Here is a 25,301-nt window from a genome sequence, read left to right on the forward strand (position 1 = left end):
AGATACAAAACCCTAAACTCATAAAGGAGCTGAGATAAGAACTCTATTTCCAATCAGTGTTCTGTGTTGAACTTGCTGTGTGTTTCCCATGGAAAGTATTATAAAAGGTGGTTATGTTCTACTCTCTATTGATACTGTAGTTTACTCACGTTAGGGGTTAAAGGAACATTTGTTCCCTGGCCTGGGAATCTAACTATCAATTGTTGCCTTGTTTCAATGGGGATATGTGCTCTGAATTCTAAATGACTTCCAAATGACCTTCTGGAATACTCATTACTTGGTGACTACCTTTACATTCAATGAAATGTATCTGGTGGGATGCTGGAGATAACCACAGCCTAGAGTTTATTCTACTGATTTTCTTTAAAGATAATTAGATTCATCAAGCACCTTTTGCAGCCAGATCCTTGTCAGCTCCCTGAGATCGCCCAATGAGCTCTTCTCCGCGGTGTTTCAGGGCCTCAAAGGAAGGCTGCAGTTTTTCTAGCTCCATTGTGGCACTCTTATTGTCACTGATGCATTCTCTGATCTTGTCTACTTCAGCAGGGATCAGTGGCGGCATGTGCAGGCGAGAAGAAAGATTCTCCAGAGTCTCCAACATGGGCTCAATTTTATCATGGAACTAAACAAATTTTGGACTGTTAGAAGAACTAAACAAATTTTGGACTGTTAGAAGTTACAGCAATACTTCCTAAATGCTTCTGGGGGAACTGTCAGGGAATAAGGCCAAGGTATAAACATACTTAGTATTTAGGATAACCTGTGTTAAGCCCAGGAGGAACCCTGATAGCTGTAAAGTATTGGGTTTGGCTAAGAAACTGTTTTGGACATAGTACACCAGAGCTGGCCCATTAGAAAAAGAATGCAAATGTTTATTTTTACAATCAAAAAAGATTTTAAATAATACATCAGAAATCAACTCAGATCATTAGTGCTACCACAAAATTTCTCTTATTCTAAAAATGTGATGAGAAAAGGACAAGACTATGAAGCTGGTGAGAGTCAGTCAGTGTGTCAAAATCTCAGATGACAGTTGCATGCAACAGACTAGACCAACAAGTTAGATACCCTCCACCAGCTGGGCAAATGGATGATAAACTCTATATGCCACATGATTTGGAGTTTATAAGTACCAAGGCATGCAATTTAACAACCCACCATATGTAACAGTGAGAAACGAAAATGATGGCATGATGAAAAGTAATTAAGGTAGGTAATCTATCCTTATTCTAAAACAACAACTAGCTTCCTACTTTCCTGGTATTCAATAACATGACTATAATTGCAAAATTATCATTTATAATCTGAAGCAGAGGGGGTAAGAGGAAGGGAGCAAAACGGCAGTTAGATAAAAAATCTAACTACAGCCAAGTCTGAATTCATTAATTAGAGTAAGGTTTATTGACTTTGAGTGTTTTATAGGGTAAACATGGTGGGATTTCCTTACAAAACCACTCCCCATCACTCCCTCACTTCTAGGTTCCACCCCAAGTGAAACTGGCATAACTAAATTGCACTAATAATATTTATTCCACCAATATTAAGGGGGAATCACCTTATAGGTAATGACCTCAATTTTAAGCTTTATAAGAAAACCCTAATCCCAATGGGGGTGAGGACCTTACCTCTGTAATCTGTAATAGTGGGCGCAGTCAACACAACAATGAAATGTGACGATGTGGGGAAGACAGGAGCAGGCAGCAACAACACAAAATAATACATTCCACAATGTGAGTGAGAGATGGGACGGAAGGTGGGGGGAAAAACTTGAGTAAGTACAAATATTAACCAAGAATATTGACTAAACATAGGAATAAAATACCCAGACATGACAAAATATAACAGTAATATATTAGTTGAAACGTATGCAGTTACATGCTTTAAACTCCATTGGTGGTGGCTTATGTTTCTCTTTAACTCTTTTCTTCCTACTCAAGCTTCTCTTGAACTTGGAGCCAGCTGGTTGACTCTTGCCCATGAAAATCAATGTGCTGTCATTCTAAATCTCAATCATAACAGGCCCAACATGAGCCTAGCCTTTCTTAAAGCATTTCTTGTTTTTGAGTCTTCATTTAGCAGGGATGATTTTGGATAAACTCAAATTGATCATCAAAATATAAAGTTTTCAGACAATACATATGCGCCAAGATGCATTTTAACCTCCTCATAGTGTCACTATAACAGCACTCCTTGGAATAAAAATACAGATAGGCAAAGTTTCCTAGGCTCTTGGTCATGTATCATCAGCATGGTGGTGTGGAGATTCCCAAGCAGAGAAGCATACCTGATACAGAGATCTCTTGATTAAACTAAAGGACAGTCGAAGGTTGTATGAGTTTAAGACATACATACCTGAACAGACTGGGAAACAGCTTCATCCAGAGCTAGGGCTCGCTGGCGCACCTCCTCTTTTATTTGGGCATATGTGTTTTCTGCTTTCTGGTATTTTTCTTCTACCATTTCCCCCTCCTCAGGGTTTAACTCCTTTAGTTGTGGGCCTATTTTTAGTAACTTATCAATATGAGGTTTGTGTTCAGCAATGGATTCCCTTAGTTGCTACGTGAAAAAATACAGATTACAACGTGAGCATTTTTAGACTGTTTATTTGTTCAGATATTTTGATCAAAGCTTATACCAATTTTGTGAGGAATGAAATGAATTGTTAAAAACCAGCACATTGCAGCATCTCATCATTTATGGGGGACAGAAAAACATGCTTGGGCTCTGACACTACCTGATTCTCTTAATTTTCAAAAGCCAGTTCAGATGTCCCATCACCTGGGAAGCCTTCCCAGACACATCCTTTCTCAGCTCCCCTTCCCCCACTACACAAGTTTAAACCATCCTTTTCTGTACTCGCAAATACTTTTACATTTTATACTGGAATTTACAATGTTTAGCATCTGTCTCCCTCACCAGAGAGAGAATAAGCAAGGTAAGCTTCAAGCAGCAACATTTCTGATAATCCAACCACTCCTTGATCCTATTCCTGACTACTTCTAGTTTGTAAACTTCTACTTAGGGGAACAGAGGAATAGGAATAATTACAAGTCATAAACCAGAAATAAAATAAACATTTTAAAAAGTGCCACTAATGGTAATAGCATTAGTTGAAATGTCTATAACCTTCTCTTTCATCTTAATTATATGCAGCAAATGCTTTCTGACATTCTCTCATCACTCTCACCCCAGCTGGTGCCTGAACAAATGGAAAGAGCCACCCCACCCCACCCCCATTCTAATACCCTCTGTTCCCCAGAAAAATTTTAAATTCCCTTGGGTTTTGCTTAAGTTCCATCTTTACTTCTGCTCAACACCCTGGTTCCTAACATTTCTACAATCTTATTCGTTATAATATTAAAGGACAAAGGAAATAATTCAGATATGTATTTTTGGTGTTGTGCAAAGAAATTCTTATTTTAGGGATTAACTTCATAACATAGAACTTATACCCAGTAGGCATTAATAAAAATGCTGTTTGTTAATGAACTGTAGAGACAATTTTCAATTCTGTAATAAAATAAAACTCAGCATTCTCCTTACCCTCATTTCTTCTTGCTGCTGTCTGAGCTGCTCATGATCAATAGCTGGAGGAGGTAACTGGGCTATTAGTATCTGAGTTTCTTCAATCCAGGGGCTGAGTTCCTCGTATGTTTCCCAAAACTGATTTACTAAGACCTGTGCCCGCTCTAGGCGGGCATAACGCTCTGAATTGAGCAGGCTAATGGCTTCATATTGCTGTATTAGAGACTCTGTCTTTTCCTATGAACAAAAGAAGAATAACATGTAAATGTTATTAATATTATGAATCCTTCTTTAAAGAAAAAAATGTAGGTATATATATATACATTAAAACATCTGAAGGAATATACCTTAAATTGTCAAAAAATGTGGATTAATCTAGCAAGAATACAAGTGATTTTTATCTTCTTTATACTTACCTGAATTTCCTAATTTTCCTCACACTTATCTATTATTTCTATCATTTTTAAAGTATGAAAATATTTTTAAAGGCAGTAAAATAGCACAAAAACACCACAGCAAAATTAACCTTTTAGTGATGACGCATACAACTCTAGATATGGCATTATTATAATAGGTCAGTTTAAAATGGAACATTTCAGGGGCTGTGATGGAGTCTGTGCCCATCAGATTTCACTTGTCTTTTTTCCCTCTGATAAAAAGTCTCCACAAACCTGGTATTTATTGCATATTTGTATGTTTAGAATGAGCACCTCTGTTGACTATGAATTATTTCTGAGGAAATGGTCAACCACAGCCCTTATAAAAAACAAACAAAACTAGTCTATGAATGAACTCTCTTGGCCAATCATTTTAGAAAAGGGAAGAACCTGGAGAAGGAATTAACATCTACATAACCGTTCTGCAAAAAAACCTATCATAAACACCTTAAAAAATAACTCAAAGCTCTCTCCTTATGGACTGAGCATAAGTAGCAATACCTCTGTTATTAATGAGATCAGTTTGGACTATATTTCACTTTATATAGTATGGCCATCTAGACATTTGTGAATACAGCTTTGGGAGTATGGGTTCCAAAACATCAAGTCAGACTTTAACGCCTGCTTCAGTAATAAAGCCCAGGAGGAATAAAAAACAAACAACTCTTAAGCCATTATTTCACAACCCACTTCTAATTCTCCATGATCAAGACAAGAATACATTATGATAAATAAACAAATGTAGTTCACCTGTAATACAGCTTTCTGTTCCTCCCCACATGTGCCAAAGATTTCCCCACAGTGACTGAAGAGTTCATCCATTGAATCTTTGTGTCGAATAATGTCAATGGAGAAAGCCTGAGAAAAGTAAATTGTAGTTAAGTCAGCAAGTAAAAGGACACCAATTTTCTTCTTCCTGAGTCTGTTAGGGAAAGGTTGGAGACAACCTATGATACAGTCCTTGCTTTAAAGTCATCTCAAAAATTGCTCTTACAAAATTTGACACTTTGCCTTCCAAACAGCTTCAATGCCTATCTTTTGGTAGCTTACAAAAATATCTTCCCTCCTGGACAAATATATGAGCTCACTGATAGGAAACAATCAGAATAAGCAAATTCGTAGTTAGAAATTAGAATACAGGTTACTAGGGGCCAGGGTGGGGTAAGGTATGGACAATTAATACTTAACTGGTACAGAATTTGTTTGGAGTTACATAAAAGTTTTAGTAATGAGTGGTGGTTATGGTAGCACAATATTGTGAAAGTAATTAACACCACTGAATCATATATTTGAATGTGGTTAAAGGGGTAAATTTTAGGTTGTATATCTGTTGCTAGAACAAAATTTGTTTTAAAAAAAGAACCAAAGGACTATACAATGCAAACAGTGAACATTAATGTAAACTATGGACTATTGTTAATAGTACAATTATAATAATATTCTTTCATCAATTACAATAAGGCAAGGCATTAATAATGGTGTGTGTGTGCGAACTCTGTATTTTCCGCATGATTTTTCCGTAAACCTGCAACTTCTTTAGTAAAAAAAAAAAATGTACAAAATGTTTTAAAGTGATTAAAAAACAAAAAACAAAAAACAAAAAACTGCCTTCCTAAAAATCACCCAGAAATTGCTAACTACTCTTTCCTGGATTATGGGCCTAGTATCTCTTTTCACAAAGCAAAAATCTCTTCCTCACCCCAACTAATTAATTTCTATCCATCAATATGACATTGAGTCATTCCACTTGACTTGGGATAGTTAAGATATTCTCTCCTAGTCACAGTAGGTTACTGACTATTCTAGTTCAGGGAGAAGTGGGTAAACTGGTGTTACACTTACCTTCTGTACCTGCAGCTGAGCTGTGGTCTGATCCTGTTCCAGGCGAATTGGGCCAAGGGCCATCAGTTTCCGTTTTGTTTCAGCAACCCAAGCCAGTTCTGCATCAGCAGCTTGCTCATACTTATATAAATATTAAAGAAAAATGAAAAAATTGCCAAGGTCCTCTCCTTCTTAGAAGTGTTATTTTTTCAACTCAGAAAGGCCTGGATTTTCAGTAATACAGTTTATATCTCACAAAGTAAAGCCAAACCAGGGAGAATGTCATAAAATCATAAAATCAAGATGCAGACAAATTAGAGTTGATCATATTTCAACAAACGAGTTCATCATACTTCAACGTCTTTAGAAAGAAATCACAGAACTCAGTTAATGGTTCTACAGCTAGAAAGGACAGCAGAAATCGATACCTTTCAAAAGAAATACACTTCTAATCAGAATTTTTATGAGGCTGCAATCTCTTTCTGCCAATCCTCCTTCCTACCAAGACATTGAACAGTAGTAGTTTTAGTCAGATGCTGAAACATAATTTAACATGGCAATGGACTGCTAAATGAAGTTATCTTGGAAGCACTCATTCAGCTGAGAAGCAAAAAACCCCAGAAGACAACAAATCTTTAGTTATGTGGCTAGACTTATACGCAGTAACAAATACAAAGAACATTCTACATGACTACTTTTTCACAATGTTTCCCAATCTTTTCTCTCTTCTTCAACGGTACCAACCTACACAAATATTTAAAGAGAAAGTAAGCTTCTCCCAAGCACATTAAATTTCATATTGAGATGTCTGGCTAAGAAAATGGATATCAATAAAGACACATTTTGAGATGTAGGTGAGTCAGAATAAACTTCTGAGTGGTTCAGAAAGCATTTGCTTATCACTATGAACCCAAGGAGTCATGCTATATTACTCCATTTTTGTGCTATGGCAAATTGGTACATATTCAGCTACAAAAAACAAAACAACTTTTCTCCAGAAAGCAGGAAGGAAAAAATATCAAGGGAAATATGATACTTGTGTTTTCTGAGAAGGTTCTATTTTGGATGGCTCTACTATTTTGGTTAGCATATTTGATAGTAATTATAGTTCTCTGTTCCGTCCCTTCTTTCATCTTATATTAAGACAGTTGATTATGTCAAACTAAGATTGTGACACATTCAGACCTTTTGGGTCTAGGTATTTTCTATTCCAATATCACCATCCACCTGCTTAGCAGGGCATTAGCTAAGAAAAGGCCTCACAGACTCTTCTTCAAGTTCTTCTCTAATCATAGGGGTCAAAACTTTTGGGTCAAATGTGGACCCACCCTCACAGTATCTTACCCAATCACTTCCCATCAGTGAACTATGTTTGCATAAGATTTACCTTTAGTATTTCTATTCCAGGGCCTGTATTTACACGGATCATAGTATCATATCTCACACATATATGCTTACTGTTTAAAATATTAAAGCAGAGGTGCTATAAATTTTACCTGTTGTGATCTCTGAATAGCAGCATCAATTTCATCCACCCTTTGTCCAACAGTGTCACTGACCAGTTTGTACTGCTCGTTGGCATCAGACACAAGTTTATCCAGCCCTTCTCTGGCTCTCCAGGGCACTAGCTCTAAGAGAGCCCGGCTCACCTCATTCACTGTGTCCAACACCAGTCTGTGCTCCATGACCTCTTTCTTTAATTCCTAAGGAGGAAAGAAATTTTCAGGCCATACTTTGCTAAATAAAGCACACTGGCAGTTGTGCTGGGTGGAAGGTGCTATCTCTACCACACATCCCCACAGGGATCTGACCTCTTTTTCCTTTAGTTATTTTTTCTTGTCTCAAATTTTTCAATCATTCTGCAGCCTGACTTTAGGCTCTGCTGCTTACTTAGAATTGTCTGTTCTTGAGCCAGACTGTTTCTTGGTAAAACAAATAGTGCTCTTTTCTTCAAGAAAAATGATAAATAATGCTTTAACCATAGGTATTTAACTTAACAACACCTACATGGTATTATTAGAACTACACTAATCCTGCATGAGAGTCAAATATAACCAAGAAGCTCTTTCTAGAAAATGAATCGTAGGGATAAATTGTAAAATGTTATACACTAAGCAAACTTCCTAGAGGTTTGGAATCAATGTTCTTCGTTCTTCAAATCAAAATAAGGGCTCTTATACATGCCTGTCTTTATGTCAAAACTTACTTTCCATGAGTAAACAAAAAAGGAGACAGGCAGAAATTTTTGTTTAGATTTAAGGTAGAGATAGTTGGTGATGAAACTTAAGGACCTGAGGTTAAGGATTCTGACTAAGAAGAAAACTTGTTTACCCTTTTACATTGTGAAATGACAACTCACCTTCTGTCTTTGCTGAAACTGGGGTATCTGCTCCCCTGTGGGAGACTGTCCTCCACTGGCTGCCAACTCCTCCTCCACCTCTCTCAGCCACCCAGTCAGTTCTTCATAAGTAGACTGGAACTTGGTAGCCAGCTGCCGGGCTTGCTCTAGAGTTCTGAGGGCCTTGGAGCTAGTGACTGTGATGTCTGCATAGCGAGTCTTTATACCATCCAGTTTCTCCTGGATAAGCAACACCTCTTCACCTGTGGGAATTATTCATATTTAAGAAATCTGGAGATGGGGGAATCATTTTAATTCCCCCCCTTTTCAAATCAGTGCTTAAATTTTATAGATGCTCTCCTCTCTCCCTGTGGTAGTGATTTCACTTAGCATCCCACACTAAGGATAAGTGGGAAATAAACTTTCCACTTGATAAAGAAGCTACTTCTGAGATTAAGATTTGAGTTTGACAGCAGGTGTTTCTAGGCTGTTCTCAGCATCTATCAGTGAATGCTGGCAATGAGTATTATCCATTATGGGGGTAGGGGTGGGTGGGTTACCATCTATAACTAGATGTGAGACAACAAAGTCTAGTTTGTCAAGAGATTTAGCAGGATGTTAGGAACAAAGGTTACTAGCCTCCCTGGAGCACATAGTAATATAATCAGTAAGTGCTAAGATTCTCATATATATAAAGAGAAGTGGCTAATGCAGGTTACTTATTTCGCTGGATATGTGATTGTCTCTGTGACCATAGAAGTGCTAAGAGATGCACTTTTATGTACTTTTCAAAGTACCTGTGGTTTGTTTTAGAAGAGCCTGACCGTTTTTAATAGCTTGATCTACATTCTTCCTTCTATTGACAATCTCTTCATTTAAAGCCTGAAAGGAAAGAATAGCATTAATTCTAAAACTATTGTACAACAAATGGAAAGAAATGTGAGACCTTTACGAAAACAAATTTCAAGTAAGGAGATGATCTTTTCAGATGAATACCAATTTAGTTTAAACATCAGATACCGGATTACCTCATTATCTCTTTGGTTACCCCCATTTAATTACCCAAAATAGTTAAATCACATACTTATAGGTAAGCTTTTCTTTTTACTGGAAGAGAAGAGATTTAGGATTAAATAGGTTTTACCAATTTATTGGTAGCAAACCTGAACCCAAGAAAGTACCCAATGTGAACCCAAGAAGGAAGCAAAAATGTTCAACAAAACAAAGTTGAAGTGTATGGAATGTCCATCAAAGAATAAGACAACGTTCAAGAGAAGAAAATCAGCAAGTGCAGGATGACTTTAAAAAATTGCAAAATAACTTAATCAAAAAGGATTTTGGTTTAAAATGCTCTTGATATTTGAAGTTGATAATGTAGAAGCATCTGAGACTATTTAAAAAAAAAAAAAATGCTTTGCCTATTTTTACAACCCCCAAAGAGAGAATTCATTAAAAATGAAGTGGAAAAGGCAAACTGTTCTTCCTACCAAGATGACATAGAATCCCTGGAATTTGAGCATATAAAACCCAAAAATATTCAAAAAGCTTTAGTTCTATGATCAAATTCTGGGCACTATTTGGGTAAACCTGGTTTTGTTAAAGCACATGCTCTTTCACAGAACAGTTCAAATGGAAACTTAGTAATACATTAATAATGTAAATCATGAGTTGGAGTTGAGATGGCCCCTGGTTGAACTCTGTACCATCTTTTAGAAGTGTTGATTCAGTTTGTTAAATATACATATTTCCATGGACTTATTAAAAAATAGATTAGCACGTAGCATCAAGTCTACAACTACATATTTTTGCACAAAATAAAGTTGAAGTGTTTGGAATGGAAAAAAAGTGAAGAGAAACACAAATCAAAATTGCAAAATAACTTAATCAAAAAGTAACATAACCAATAAGAATGGAAACATGAATACCAGGTGGTCAGCATGCTGCTTCTGCAGGACATCTTGTCTGTAATCCTTTACGAAGACTGAACTGAGCTTGTCCTCAACCTCAGCCAGCCAGTTGAGCACCTCCACCTCATCCTCCCCAAACAGTCTAGCATTAGATAGTGCTTGCTCAAGCAGGGCTGCTTTCCGACAGCACCAGTCTTGAATCTCATTGTATCGGGCCTGCAATGAGTCTAGTTTTTCTGACAGCACACCCTGTTCTGCAGAACATGTCAGGGAAGAGAGGGACTGCCCTGTTTTGACTGCCTGGTACACATCTGTTGCATGGCTTTCTATTTCTTCCTGCAGAGCCTGGAAATCCAGAGTGGAAAAAATGAATAACAGAAACAAAATAAATGAAAAATAAACATGAAGCAATGAATAACAAACAATATAACAAATGATATAATAATGTAAAAAATTCCCTACTGAAGGGCAAAAATAATATAAAAACTGGGAACAAAAGATGTTTTTATGATGGTAGCCTATTCATCTATTTCTATTTTAATTTTAAGAATGTGACCTTTCCAATTAATAAACTGACCATATTTTAAATTAAATTTTTAAAAAACCCACAAAAGATGTCTTCAAGAATGTTGCAGGCAGTTTTCTAATTTCTAGGCTTTCTGATTCCAGTTCCATGTTTTCATTTACCGTAAGTACTTCCTACCTTGTGCCGAATGATTTGCTGCTGAACTTTGGCAGTCTGAGTGCCAACAGGTTCTGAGTTAGCAAGTTTTTTCTCTGTGACAGACAAGAAGTCAGAAATAGGCTCAGCTGTTTCATGGAATTGTTTGGCCAGAACCAGGATATCTTCCAGCTGTTTTTGCCTGCACAAATATACAGAACAAGCTGCTCAGGCAAAAAGTCACACTGACACTTTTAATAGTACTATCTTAAGTAAAAGATTAGTCTTTACCAGGAATAGTTCAAATATTAATAGTGAACAGAACAGGATTAAGTACAGCACTTCGCTGTTTGAAAGGCTTTCATGAGCATTTCTCCTGTCATAACCTTGTAAGACAGGCAGAGTAATTATCTCCACTAGTACAAAAGAGAAATTAGACTCAGAAGGTTTAAAAAAAAGACTTATTCAAGTCACTCACTGAGTAGCAAGGTAGAATGAGGATTAGACTCAGATCTTCTAAGGTCAGTGCTATTCCTCCTTATACTAGACCAATACATATCAAAATGGAATACAGCCTGTGTATCATTTGAACATGTGACCAACATAGTTTAAAAGAGTCAGAAAAACATCAGTCTTTGTTTTTCTCTCTCTGTCAGTGCTGTCTTCACTTTTAAGTGAAGAGAAGAGAGTATTTGAAGAGCAAAGGCAGACTATTCCCTTGCCAGCTCCCAAAACTCCAGTCAGACTTAGTAATTTCAACCCCAGAACATTACTTTGAACCCAGACTTAAGGCAAAAAAATGACCTCAGAACAGCTGAATTTGCCAACACATATGCCAGCCCAAAGAGCTATGGACTTCATAGCTCACTTGGAATATTAATTCTTATTTAAGGAGCATTCATAAACTCAGCTTCAATTTCAAGTACTCTAGAATAAAAGCAGCAAATTACAAAGAGGGGAGGAAAACTTGGTGTAGAAGACAAGGAAGAGACAGAAAAACTAAAAAACAACCACAGAACTGTATTAGCTCACTGATCAATAATGAAAGGCCATTAATGATGACTTTGAGTCAAAAATAGACCAAATGATATAACATTTGAAAAGGCTCATGAGTATACGGTATATTTTAGTATAGCAAACCTTTACTGAACAGCTACTTTGTGTCAGGCCCTATGCTGGCTACCCTTGACAAACTTTTTTTTTTTTTTTTTTTCAAGGTGATTTCAGTTTATTTTTGCATTTCTTGTAACTACTATTACCCCAGGGCCTAAACAGAGTCTGATACAGATTAGGAATTCTCTCTCTCTCTCTCACTCTCTCTCTCTCTCACTCTCTCTCTCTCCTTCTCTCAATATATATATATATGTATGTATTTGTGTGTATATTTAAATATAAGATTATATATAAAACAAAAGACTCTCCTTATATATTAGATCCTCATAATTTCATTTCTGTGAAAACTACCAATAATCTCTTCAAGAAATAGAAAGCAGCAAAGCATTTTAATAATTACTATAATAAATAATTCGTGTAGGAAGAATCTGAACAGATAAGTAAATTTCATGTAAATATGAGGAGAGGAGTTAAAACAAAAATTATGTGAAATTTAAAGAATTCGGAGGAAACACCAAATGAGATATAAACAAACCATTTCTAGCCAAAATGTATTTTGTAGGCAGTGACCCAGAAAAAAATCTGCATTGTCACCTCTGTCATATATTAAATTTCCATATATGTATGGATAGGATTGGAGAATCTCAATTATCTTCCACAGGTCCGTTTGTCTAGCCCTGGGCAAAATCACCCCTTAATTACTTTGACAAACTTGTTTTAATAAGAAGTAATTTAAATAAAAAGATCTGCCATTTTAATAATATGGAAATTCAATTATGTTTCAATATAGAAAATGTATTTCTAAGCACTATCATTTTAAAGTGTTAATATAAGTATAAAATTCCCCTTTCTAGTTTATGTGAGCCTTCAAAGTACATCTTCAATACAATGAAAACGTATAACTTTAAAGGTTATTATTAAACTGGAATTTCATTTTTAAAAAATTGCCTCTAATTTCCAAGTCTTTCTGCCTCATCTCTGATCTTAGAATGTTAAAGTTTGAAGAACTCAATGTAATAAGACTTGGGGTAGCAAAGAGAAGGGTTAAAATAATTTAGAAGTATCAAAAATCCAACATTAAAGCATCCAAACAAAAATCTTTAAAATGTCTGTAATGAATGAAGCTGCTTTTGGTATTTTTCTTTAAAATGTTGGCCCAGAAACTGTGTTGGGCCAGGAGGATCAAAACAGGCAGGGTAGAAGGAAAGAGTCATAAAAAGATACATCAGGGAAAAAAAAATCAAGATTTTAAGGACTTATGGACCAAGGAGGAATATGAATAAATAATAACCATAATACAAGACACAGTTACAGCAACTAGGAGGAAGGAGAAGTTATTTTATGCTGGGGGAAATGAACTGCTTCATAGAAGGGGAGATAAACACTGAGTGATGGAGAAAGGCATTTTAAAGAAGATACAACACCATAAGCAAAGACACAGAACTAGGAAATTGACAGAAGATACTGAAGAATAAAATATATTTTATTTTACCTATAAGGAGTGAAAAGAAGAAGAGTGGAAACTAAGAAAGGTAGGTTAGGGTAAAATAGTAAAGTGCTCTAATGCTGAGTTAAAGACTTCAGATTTTATTTTATAGGCAAAAGGAAGCCATTAAATGTTTTTGAGCATGGAAAGATATGATCAGAGCTATACTTTGAAAAGGTTCACCCAGACCAGAAGGATGGGGAGGTAGGGGATAGAAAGAGAAGGTCTGAGGTTTAGTAAGAAAAGGTCCAGTAGCAGAGTGATTAGTTAGGAGACTACCTCAATTGCCCAAGGGAGAGCTCATAAGTCATGAGGGAAAGTGGGGATTTGAGAAATGGATGGATAAGAAAGACACTGCAGAAGTAAAATGGACAGGATTTAGCATCCTGACTAGATGTGGGGTACAAAGGAAAAAAAAAAAAAAGAGTAAAAAGTGGGATTGAAGTTTTAAGCCTAGGTAACTGGAAGGCTGATGGTGCCATAATGAAAACGGACAGAGAGAAGAAAAAGCAGTGCAGATTCTTTCATTTTTTTAAAATCTCTCACTAATATGGGCAAGTCATACTTTAATAAATATTTATAAAATAACTGCAACTCAGATAAGAAATAAGCAAGCCATGGGCAGATAGAAGTAAACAGGCTAAAGAAGGAAATTATTTGAATATTGTCACTGGCTACCAAGAAAACTTAAGACAATAATAAATAATCAGCTTCAATATTCTCATATTTATTTCTGATTGACTGGTATTTATTTTTTAAAACTGGAGACAATATAAGCTACAAGTAAAGACATCATATAACATATTAAGCTCAAGTGACATTAGGGTAACTTAAAGCTATGGAAAGAGAAAGCACCTCCTTGGAGGAGGAAAGGGCTGCCTGTGTTTTGGTCACTTACTGAAGTAAGTCCATGCATTACCCATATATTTAACAGAACAATAGACTAGCTCCTAGATGCAAAAACGTTTAATGAAGATATTAGGATAAACTGATAGAAATGTAGTAAATTTCAATTCCACGTATAAAAAGCATTACTTACAAACATGAAAGGAAAAAATCTGTTTCAAACCTCAAAAAATAACTTGGCTAGCTTGTGTTTGCATCTATCATTTGGAACAGTGAAAATACTGCAGCATAACAATAACAGAGCAATGAGTTTTCCAGTACTCAAGACACTCATGGAGTAGCTGAAGCACATTTCCTAACAGTGATTCTGGTTATGGAGGATCATCTCTAAAAATTTATCCTTCCTTAATATAAAAGCCATTAAACACCTTCCAAAAAAACACTGTATAAATCCTTCCAGGAGCTTTTAGAGCATCTCAGTGATAGCAAGTCAGAAAACAGGACAAAACAAACCTTCTCTGACCCATCCCTCAAAATCTCTTTGGCCTTACCTGGCTGCTGCCTTGTTGAGTAGCTCAGTCCATCTACTTTCAAGACTCTCCAACTGTCCAGTGATTTTCTCTCTATCAGCCAGCTCAGCTGACTGGGCTATTCTGCCTCCTTCTGCTTGAAGCATACCTACTGTGGCTTTTCGATCGTCTAGCAGCCGCTGGAGCAGCTATTGTATTCATGTTTAAAAAGAATGAAAAAGTGATAGTACAGGGTCATTTTAAAATCTGAAAAAAGGGGGAAAACCAACTCCACCAAATTCTAAACTGAATTGGACTATAGAATTTTGAGGCAAAACCATGAGACACAATATAGTTCCTACTGTCCACATAAACTTTTCACACAATTAAGTTTTAAATTGGAGCAGTGACTGTCAGCATGTTAACAGGGAACTTCCCTTGGACCAAGAAGAAAATACACTGAAATGGAAATTAAACAAAAAACATATACAGAACTTTGTATATATCAGACAACATTATTTAGATTATTGCTGATCCTGAAAAACCAAAACCTCTTAATCTATGTTAAGTTGTGAAAGAAACACCAAAATAAAATTGTTCAGTCCAATATATGCCACAGTTAACTAGTAGATTAAAGTAAGATGATGAAAATCATTTTCAACCCTTTTTTTTTTTAGGATCTCACAAAGTAGGTTAGGATTCTACTAAAACTCCTGAATGTGCTCCTTAAACTATAAGTGAATGTGTTGTCTGCCACTCCCTACGGCTGTTACAGTTCACCATCCCAACATTCTCACTTACCTTCTGTTCTTGGATCTGTGCTTTTACCACTTTATACTCAGCAGATGGAGGTTTCTGATTGGCTATAAGCTCCTCAGTGTCTGCCAACCAGCTGAGCAATGGCTCCAAGGCATCTTGAAACTTCCCACAATGCAACAAAGCCTCCTGTAGTTGTGCAATTCTTTGTGCAACCTGTATCACAGACATATAAGATCATTATGAGAAAAGAGAAGTTTTAAAATTACTCCTGACCCCTTTTAGTAGCTACAGATCGCAACTACTAAATTTGTATTTGCATTCAGGTTCCAGTGAAACCTTAAATTTGGATATTTTTCTTCTCTATGCCTTCTGTTCCCAGTATTACGTTACCATCCCCCAGCCCCAACTTACCTTTTTATTCAGGGTATTCCATCGAGCATTGATCTCTTCCATGTCATTTTCCAAACCCTGCACATCACAGTTTTTTCCTGCACTCTGAATCAATCCCTGGCCAAGTCCGTTCACTTGCTGCAGTTTCATCTGAAGGGGATCCACTTGTTCTTTCTGAAATGTCTAGATAATAGCAAGCCAAAGAAGATTTGATCTAAATGCTACTGATCCTCTATACCGCACAGTGGCTGATTATTCTCAGGAGGTTTATGATTAACGAAGGAGGGTGAGGAATAACAACGAGAAAATGAGCCCTTTGCCCAGGGTATCAAGGATAACATGTGGTATCATATTTCATTACAACCTCTTACAAACATGTCATTACAGAGAGTTACAGCCTAACTTAGATCTTTAACCCAATGACCTGTAGGCTTTTTTATTTTTTTAATGTTTGCTTAAATTTTAATGAAAAAAGCTACAGGGAATAGAGACACATCATACTCAAAATATCATTAAAATATGATGTATATTAATCCTAAAAGGGAAAAATGATACCAAATGTCTAGTATTTACGATCAAAAATACCTTGGGGAATAGTTCTGACCACTGATACAGGCAATGCTCGTCTCTGACCAGGACTAATAACCCAATTAGTCAGAACATACTAATGGTGTGAAAAACACTAACCTCATAGCTCAATCCCCCTGTGGCCATTTAACTTCATTCTGTTCCAGGGCCACAGACCACACACAGTCAATAATCTTGAAACAGCATTCTTCTGGTTACAAAGGGAAATGGGCCACTAATATTGGGAAATGTCCTTAACTTCAAACACATGTTCAGAGCAGATGTGTGAATATAAAATACTGTCAAAAAATGATAGTGTATATCCATGTCCACCATTAAAAAAAGGGAATTTTAAAATAATGCAAACAAATGGAACAAGCAATCTTCATACTTCTCTTTACCATATTTAAACTCCATTATTACTTAGCAATTTCTAAAAGGAAACAAAAAGGATTAGAAGAATGGTACCTTTGCCATGTGAAGGATATTAAGGAAAAGAACAAAATAAATATCTGCCCCTAAGATCAGATTTCTCTCAATTATTAAGAGCACAAAATCAACCATATTCTACTAGCCTGGAAATATTTCCACTCTTTTACCTCCCATAAAAAGTTCCTTCAGTTTCAGTGAGAGAGGTAAGTGAATTAAGGCCAGAGGATGACAGAAAATGGAAGAGGACAAAAATGAATGTAAAAGAAGATGATAACGTTGGGGTAAGACTAGCAGTGGCCTACACGAGACCACAGATCACACTAGGATAGGAAACTTACTCTAGAAAGAATGGCCCGTGGCTAGATAAGTGAGTCATGAGGTAGAGAAAGCCCAAGAGAACATTGAAAAAGGAAAGTTTCAAAGGTAATGTCAGTGCAAGTCATTTTGTACTATAATTTGATTATCCCATGTTATGTTAGGCAACACAAGGCAGTTCAGTCAGAAATGGCTTTTTTCCCAACAACATGGTTCCCAGAAAAAGCAAGCACTAGAGTTCCATTTTGTAACTTTGAAGAGGTTTTCACTGCAAAAAGTCAGAGGACAGTGGGAAAAATGCGTTTTAAGTTGCTTTGTTGCAATAAAATGGTAGCGGTAGAACTGGAAAGGCAAAGAAGGCAGAAAACCAAAGGCACGGAGGTAAGATATCACATTCACACTGTAGGACCACCCTTTATCCAGTAATCAAAGCCTTTCTTTAAATCTCTTTCTGTTTCCAATATTGTACCCACAAGTTTTGACATGTGGCTTCTAAATTTAAATTAATTAAAATAAAAAAATTAAAATTCAGTTCCTCGGTAACACTATATCTCATGTGGTCAAAAGCCACAAATGGCTAAGCTAGTGCCTACTGTATTGGACAGTACAGCATCTCTATCTTCGCAGAAAAGTAAAGTATATTTAAACAGCTTAATATAATCTCTTTCACGTAAAAGAGCTAATTCTTTTTTTAAAAAAGTAGACTTATTTTGTTTATGAACGTTTCCTATGGAAGCATTAGGAATTCCTTCGTTTCCCACTTCCACCCTATGGATCAAGTTTTTCAGAAGTTAAAAATATATGAAAGAACCTCTAAATAAATACCATCTAGATATTTATTTTGAACACCACTGAACAGAATTTAAAGAAAATACATTTGAAAACACTTCCTTCTCCAAACTCCCAAATAAAGCTGTTTTGCAAACCAGTGCTTTAAGACACATTAAAACTTCTACTCCTTAGTATTTCAAACACTCTTAAACAGAACTATGCCATGTTAATAACTAATCAGCACTGGCAGAAATGTCTCAGACAAGTATACTAGTAAATATTATTGCAAGACTGTAAGATACCACAGGGACATGAAGTAGGAGTTCTTAAAACACTATATCTTTAGTGAGACTACAATTTTCCCAGTTTTCATCATGACTTTTCATCATGACTGATCCTTTTTGGTGTCTCTTCCTTCTTTTACAGGTCTCCAAAATGTTGATGTTTTTGGGGGTGGAGGTAGGGATACTGGTCCTGGGCTTTCTGCTCATTCTATACTCTTTCCAGGCAATTCTATACATTCCAATGGTTTTAAATATTAATGATGATACATACTTATGACTCTAAAATTTATACCTCTTCTGCTAGTTTGGAGCTGTTAGGTACCCCAGAAAGCCATGTTCTTCTATTCCAATCTTGTGGAGTGGAACCTTTGATTAGATTATTTCCATGGACATGTGTCCCTGCCCATTCAGGGTAGGTCTTATTTAGATCACTGGGATCCTTAAGAGAGCTGAGAGCCCACACATACCCAGATGCTTGGAGATTCTTGGAGATGCAGACAGAAATATGTTTGGAGAGGCTAAGCTAAGAGATAAAGCCCAGAGTTTGCCCTGTAGCTAAGACAAGTTAAGAGAAGACCCTCAGATGCTTAGAGAAATGCCCTGGGAGAACAAGCAAGCATGCATGGAAGCTGACAGAAATTAAGGGAGACAAAAGCCCAGAGACATTTTGGAGAAAGCCATTTTGAAACCAGAACCCAAGAGCAAAGGACCAGCAGACGCCAGCTGCGTGCCTTTCCAGCAGACAGAGGTGTTCCAGACACCATTGGCCTTTCTTCAGTGAAGGTATCCTCTTGTTGATGCCTTAGTTTGGATACTTTTATGGACTTAGAACTGTAAATCTGTAACCTAATAAATCCCCTTTATAAAGGCTAATCCATTCCTGGTATTTTGCATAAAGGCAGCTTTAGCAAACCAAAACACTTCTCTTCTTGAGTTTCAAATCTATACATTCGCATTTTCCTTAATGGCAGCTTGAGTAAACTGAAACACCTCTCTTCTGAGTTTCAAATCTATATATCCAACTGCTTTCCTAATATCGCCATATAAATGAATCACAGGTATCTCAAACCTAACAGTTCCAAAACAGTACAGTATCTCCTACTTTCCCTTCCACCAAAATCTGTTCTCCCCTAAGCCAACAATTTACTATAACCCCCATCCACTGAGTTGTATAAACCAGAACCTAGAAGTCATACTTGATAACTCCCTGTCTCTCACCCCCAACATATAAGCCACTATCAGGTCCTTTTAATTCTACTTCCAAAATATATACTGAATCCACCCAATCATCTTCAAATCCACTGACGGCTCTCCAGACTAAGCCACATCAACAATTAACAACAATCTAACAGGCTTTTCCACTTCTGTCCTTGATTCCCTACAATTCATTCCATATACAATGGCCAGTGTGATTTTTTTTCTTCATTTGCAAACCATTCAGTGTTTTCTATATTCCAGATCAACTATTATAACACAAGCTAATAAAATATAATACAAAAGAAACCAGAGATTAATAAACCTGAAAAATGTTGGGAATGTTTAATGTCAGTGTGGAACATGTTTCTCTATCTGTAAGGTGAAAGTAATCTTTAAAAAAAAGTAAATCATATTCCCTTAAACATCTTTAATAGGTTCCTTTTTTTTTTTTTTTTTAAAGTTTCCTATCATTTTTAAGGTCTCATCTAAAGTTCTCACTCAGTCTCTGCATCATCTGGCCACTTGCTACCTCTCCAGCTTTACCTCAAGGTGCTCTTCCCTCGTGCTCACTGTGCCCTAGCTCCCTAGCCTTCTTTCATTTCTAACATGCCAGGCTCTTCCCAGCTTCCACTTCCATTGTCTACAATGTTGTTCCCTGACTTTTTGCCTAAATAACTTCTTTTCATTCTTGAAGTTTTGGTTTTAAAAATCCTTTCCCTGACCTTCTAGTTTAATTTAAATCCCCCTACATAATTTCTTACCATAGCCTTTACTGTTCATTCAAAGCATGACCACAATTTATAACTGTGTTTACTTGTGTCATTTTTTTGCTTAATGTCTGCCTGTCTCCCTCATTATAGCATAAGATCCACTAGGGCAGGGACCAACTGTTCATCTACCTGGTACAGAGTAGGTATGCAAAAAATATTTATTCAGTGAGTGAGTGAATCCTTGTATAGAGATGGTATAGGGAAAGCAAACAAATGCATGCAGGTTCTGATTGTCAGATGGGAATTCAAACTCTGAACTGGTATAATGGAGCTCCCCAATTTTTGTCTTAAGATAATCCCCATGGCAAATTTTAATTTTATAGAACTCTTATTTTATACCAAAGGTCTTTTTTTCCTCTGAACCAGTGACTGGGAGTAAGACTGAAAAAATCTATAAATTACTAGGGGGTTTAAATAACCACAGATTACTGTCAATGGGCTTACGATCCCATTACAGAAACAGTAAACAAATTCTGGCATTTTGTTTCTTCTACCAAAGTCTTTTGTTATTGGCTATTAGGAAGTTTATATCTATTTTAACCATTTACACTGGAATGTACACACACTCATACAGAGGATCTAAGGCAGTTCATTTTAGGTCACATTCCAGGTATGATCATTTGTGAAGTACTAAGTGTTTTTGTATAAAAATGACAGGTTCAGTTCCCTCCAGGAACCCTGTCAAAATGGTAGAAACAAAATCCATACAATACAGCTCTCACTTTGGGAGACTTCTTTCCATAATATTTCACCAACATAGTAAAAATCTGTACACTCATGTTAACTCTATAACAATAATTGTTTTGTTTCAATAAGTATTTTCAAAATAGCCTCTCTACATTCTTATTGGTTAACAGTCCTGGCTAAGGCTATGGCATTGATCTATCTTTCTTTTTGTACACAGATGCCTATAGGTATCTATTTGTATCAACATATTAAATAAGGTAACTACACTTCAAAGAGGATCAGCATCCTAGTAACTAGTCTACTCTTTCTTTCCTTCTCCTGTCATTTATATCAGGTAATATTTCATAAAATGATTGCCTCCTGTGGGTGGAAGGATCCTTAGAGATTACCTAGCCTCATCCACTCATTTTGTAGATGGGGAAACAGAGACCCCAGAGACTGATAATAAGGGTTTCTCTGGATTTTATTTTTTCTTAATGCAGATTTGACTGGCTCCTTATAAATTTAATCCCTGTATTTCACAGATTGCTGCTACTAGCTTTATTACCGGAACATTTGGTATAATCAGGAATGCCAGTGCAAGAAATTTACTCTGTTGTTGACCTACTGTCCTGACTTTGGATAGTTACTGAGATCTTGGTGTTAATCCCAAATTCAGTAAAACTCAAAGAAAATGGAATCAATTCCATAAATCTCAGTTGAAAGGTGACACAGTCTAATCTCATGGAATGCTACGTTACAAAATAATTGGTAAGGCCCGAGGTAAAACCACCACTACTCAACTAACAACGAGGATCTGTGGCAAAGTTGGCTGCTGAAGGCACCCAATCAAAATGATTCTTAGACTTGGGAGGGGCTGCAGTCAACCAAGATGGTGCTATAAGACACTCTAGGGTGCCATTCCTCCAAAGAATCATTGAATAACTAGAAAAAACAGGTGGAGCCATCTTCCTCAAAACTCTGGAAAACAGTTAAAGGGTTGCAGGGCAAGTGCTGAATAAGGAAAGCACAGCTTTAAAAACGGTGCCCCTGGCATTCTGGCTTGCCCTTCCCCCACTCCCTCCCCAGCATGGTATAGAGACAACCTGGGCTCCCCATTGTGGGTCCCTGGCCTTGTTTCAGAGGGAGGAGAGTAACCCTTATGTACTTATTGGGTTGCCTATATGTAAGTGCAAATCTGTTGGGTGGCAGCCTGCAAAACTGAATCAGGAAACTCGTTTCTGGTTCATGTTCTCAGAACTTGCCCAGGGAGGAGAAGCAGCCTGCTGACAGCTACAGCAGTTAAGAAACAATTAAGTCAAAGCAGCCTGTGGCAAAGGATTACCTGCTTTAAGTCATACAATAGAGTACCCAGAAGGGGGAGAAAGTCTATTTCATAGGGAGTAGAAGGGTTAGAATTCCTGCAAATGGGAAATTTCTAAGGCCATGAGCATGTACAAGCCCAGGACAAGACATGGGCTCAGAAGAGACCAGAAGAGATGGAAAGAACCCTGTACTTCACATTCACCTTGGGCTGATCTTCTTGATAGCAAGGCTAAACTCTGAAGGAGAACACCAGCCAAAGCAGAACCAATTTGCAAAGACTGTGAAAGGTGTTTTTGCCATGTGTTTGTTTGGCTTTGTTAATTCCTGACACACAAGGAAATCTCTTTTAGTACTAGTTAGGTACACACTTAAGGAACAGAAAGCTCAGGGACTAAATCCCAAGGACAACACTTTTAAAATATTAAAATGTACAGCATGCAACAAGATTGTAAGACAAAAAATGAAACAGGAAATTCTGGCCCATCCAAAGAAACAAGATAAAAATCCAGAAACCATCAACAAAGAAGACCAGACTTCGGATATACTGGACAAAAAAATGATCCTCAGTAGGCTTGAGGAGACAGAGGAAAACAGAGAAAGAACTAAAGGACATCAGGAAAACAATGAATGAAAAATATAAGAAACTCAATAAAGAGATACAAATTTTAAAAAGGAACCAACAATTTTAAAAAGGAACCCAACAGACATAGTGGAGTTGAAAACCACAATAATTGAAATTAAAAATTCCCTAGAGGGTTTCAAGAGCAGATTGGAGTTGACTGAAGAAAGAATCAGTGAACATGAAGACAAAACAATTAAAATGATTCAGTCTGAGGAGCAGAAAGAAAAATGAATGAAATAAAAAAATGAACCGAGCCTAAGAGACCTGTAGGACTCCATCAAGCATACCAAGATATACATAATGGGAGTCCCAGAAAGAGAAGAAAGGAGCAGAAGGAATATTCAAATAAATAATGGGAGAAAACTTCCCAAATTTAATGAAAGATTTGAGAATGTACATTCAAGAAGCCCAGAAAACCCCAAACAGGTTAAACTCAAAGAGAACACCCAAACATATAGAGTTCAAACTGTCAAATGCCAAGGACAAGAAGAAACTTCTGAAAGTTGCAAGAGGAAAGCAATGTATCATATACAAGGGAGTCCCAATAAAATGAAGTTTCGATTTCTCATTGGAAACCATGGAGGTAAGGAGTGGGATAAAAAATTTTAAGCCCTGATAAAAAATTTAAAGAAAACAAGTGCCAAGCAAAAATTCTGTATCTGGCAAGACTGTCTTTCAAAAACGAGGGAGAGAAGGAGGACCCCTAACTCACACCTTACACAAAAATCAACTTAAAATGGATCAAAGTTCTAAATATAAGAACCAGAACTATCAAACTCCTAGAAGAAAACATAGGGAAGCATCTTCAGAACCTTGTGTTAGGCAATGCTTTCTTAGACTTTATAATCCGAAGCACAAGCAACAAAAGAAAAAATAGATAATTGGACTTCATCAAAAATTAAAAACATTTGTGCCTCAAAGGACTTTAACAGGAAAGTAAAATGACAACCTTCATGATGGAAGAAAATATTTGGAAATGATACATCTGACAAAGGTTTGATATCCAGAATATATAAAGAAATCTTTCAACTTAACAACAAAAAAAACCAAACAACCCAATTAAAAAATTGGCAAAAGAATTGAAAAGACATTTCTCCAAAGATACACTAATGGCCAAAAAGCACATTAGAGAAATGCTAATCAAAACCACAATGAGACACCATTTCATACCCTCTAAATGGTTACTATTAAAAAAAAAAAAAAAAAAGAAAATTACAAGTGATGGAGAGGATATGGAGAAACAGGAACACTTATTCATTGCTGGTGGGAATGTAAAATGGTATAGCTGCTGTGGAAGACAGTTTGGGGGTTCCTTCAGAAAGTTAAATATAGAATTACCATGTGATTCAACAATCCCATTTCTAGGTATACAGTCAGAAGAATCAAAAGTAGGGACTGGTATCTGCACACCCATGTTCATAGTGGCATTACTGACAATTGTCAAAAGATGGAAGCCACCCAAGTGCCCATCAATGAATGCAAAAACATAATGTGATATATGCATAAAATGGAATATAATTTAGCTGTGAAAAACACCGATGCTCTGACACATGCAACAACATGGATGAACCTTGAAAACACCATGTTGCAAGAAGTAAGTCAAACATAAAAGGACAAATATTGTATGATCTCACTGATCAAAAATCAGAATAAGCAAATTCATAGAGTCAGAAACTAGAATATAAGTTACCAAGGTGACGAAGGGAATGAGGAGTTACGGTTAAACTGTATAGAGTTTTTTATCTGGGTTAATGGAAAAGTACCGGTAATGGATGGTGGTTATGGTAGCACAACCTTGTGAATGTAATTAACTCCACTGAAGTATATATTTGGATGTGGCTAAAATGTGAAATTTTAGGTTATCTATGTTACTTACTAGTGTACAATTTTAAAATACCATAATACTGTACAACATAGTAAACCCTAATGTAAACTATGGCCTAAAGTTCCTAGTACAATTATAGTAATATTTTCATCAATTGTAAAAAAAAAAGTACCACACTAGTGCAAAGTGTTAACAATAGGGAAAAGGGAAATCCTGTGTGTGTTTGGGGGGGGGGTGGTGTATTACATGAACCTTGTATTTTCTGCATGACTCTTCTGTAAACCTACAACTTCACCAATTAAAAAATACATCAAAAGATTTTTAGTTGCTGGAAGCTGCATGTTTAATTGGCGCTCTAGCAGACTATGGCTGCCTTGAGAGGCTCTGCAACAGAGTAGATGGGAGACCCTATCTTTCTTGAATCATCATGAATATTCAGGAGATTGACATTCATACATTCAATCAGGCAATAGTGAATGCCTCCTATGAAGAAGACACTGTGTTTGGGGTCCTCAGGATGGCATAAAATCAAAACAGTCTCCTCATTCAGTTAACCCTGACTGTGTTGGCTTCGAGAAATAAACCTCTAACTCCTTGACACCTTATTACCGATCAAGTGGAAACTCGGCAGTTAACTGTAGGTAGCTGCTGATCTCAAATTCCTCTATGCATGCTCAAGTATGTGAACACTGTTACCAACTGTTTCCTAACACATTCCTAAAATTAAGAATCTT

At 36.6% G+C, this 25,301-nt stretch overlaps 1 protein-coding gene across 24 annotated transcripts in view; it reads right to left on the bottom strand.

Annotated features, from left to right (window-relative positions):
• The window catches only part of MACF1 (microtubule actin crosslinking factor 1), a 356,335-nt gene that overhangs the window by 44,674 nt on the left and 286,360 nt on the right, over positions 1-25,301 (bottom strand). For 13 of the 24 annotated variants that reach the window (XM_037827631.1, XM_037827628.1, XM_037827624.1 and 10 more), the window contains 14 exons: positions 15,814-15,975; positions 15,445-15,615; positions 14,686-14,852; positions 10,732-10,891; positions 10,047-10,373; positions 8,919-9,003; positions 8,143-8,384; positions 7,280-7,486; positions 5,805-5,924; positions 4,713-4,820; positions 3,544-3,762; positions 2,353-2,556; positions 1,626-1,634; positions 391-622 (listed from right to left, as the gene is read on the bottom strand). In XM_037827631.1, coding sequence (XP_037683559.1) covers positions 391-622; positions 1,626-1,634; positions 2,353-2,556; positions 3,544-3,762; positions 4,713-4,820; positions 5,805-5,924; positions 7,280-7,486; positions 8,143-8,384; positions 8,919-9,003; positions 10,047-10,373; positions 10,732-10,891; positions 14,686-14,852; positions 15,445-15,615; positions 15,814-15,975 — 2,413 coding nt within the window. The remainder of the gene's footprint in view (positions 1-390; positions 623-1,625; positions 1,635-2,352; positions 2,557-3,543; positions 3,763-4,712; positions 4,821-5,804; positions 5,925-7,279; positions 7,487-8,142; positions 8,385-8,918; positions 9,004-10,046; positions 10,374-10,731; positions 10,892-14,685; positions 14,853-15,444; positions 15,616-15,813; positions 15,976-25,301) is intronic. The other 11 variants (XM_037827638.1, XM_037827645.1, XM_037827648.1 and 8 more) reach the window with 3 other exon arrangements.

The sequence above is a fragment of the Choloepus didactylus genome, chromosome 2 (genome assembly GCF_015220235.1).
Source record: "Choloepus didactylus isolate mChoDid1 chromosome 2, mChoDid1.pri, whole genome shotgun sequence".
NCBI lineage: Eukaryota > Metazoa > Chordata > Mammalia > Pilosa > Megalonychidae > Choloepus > Choloepus didactylus.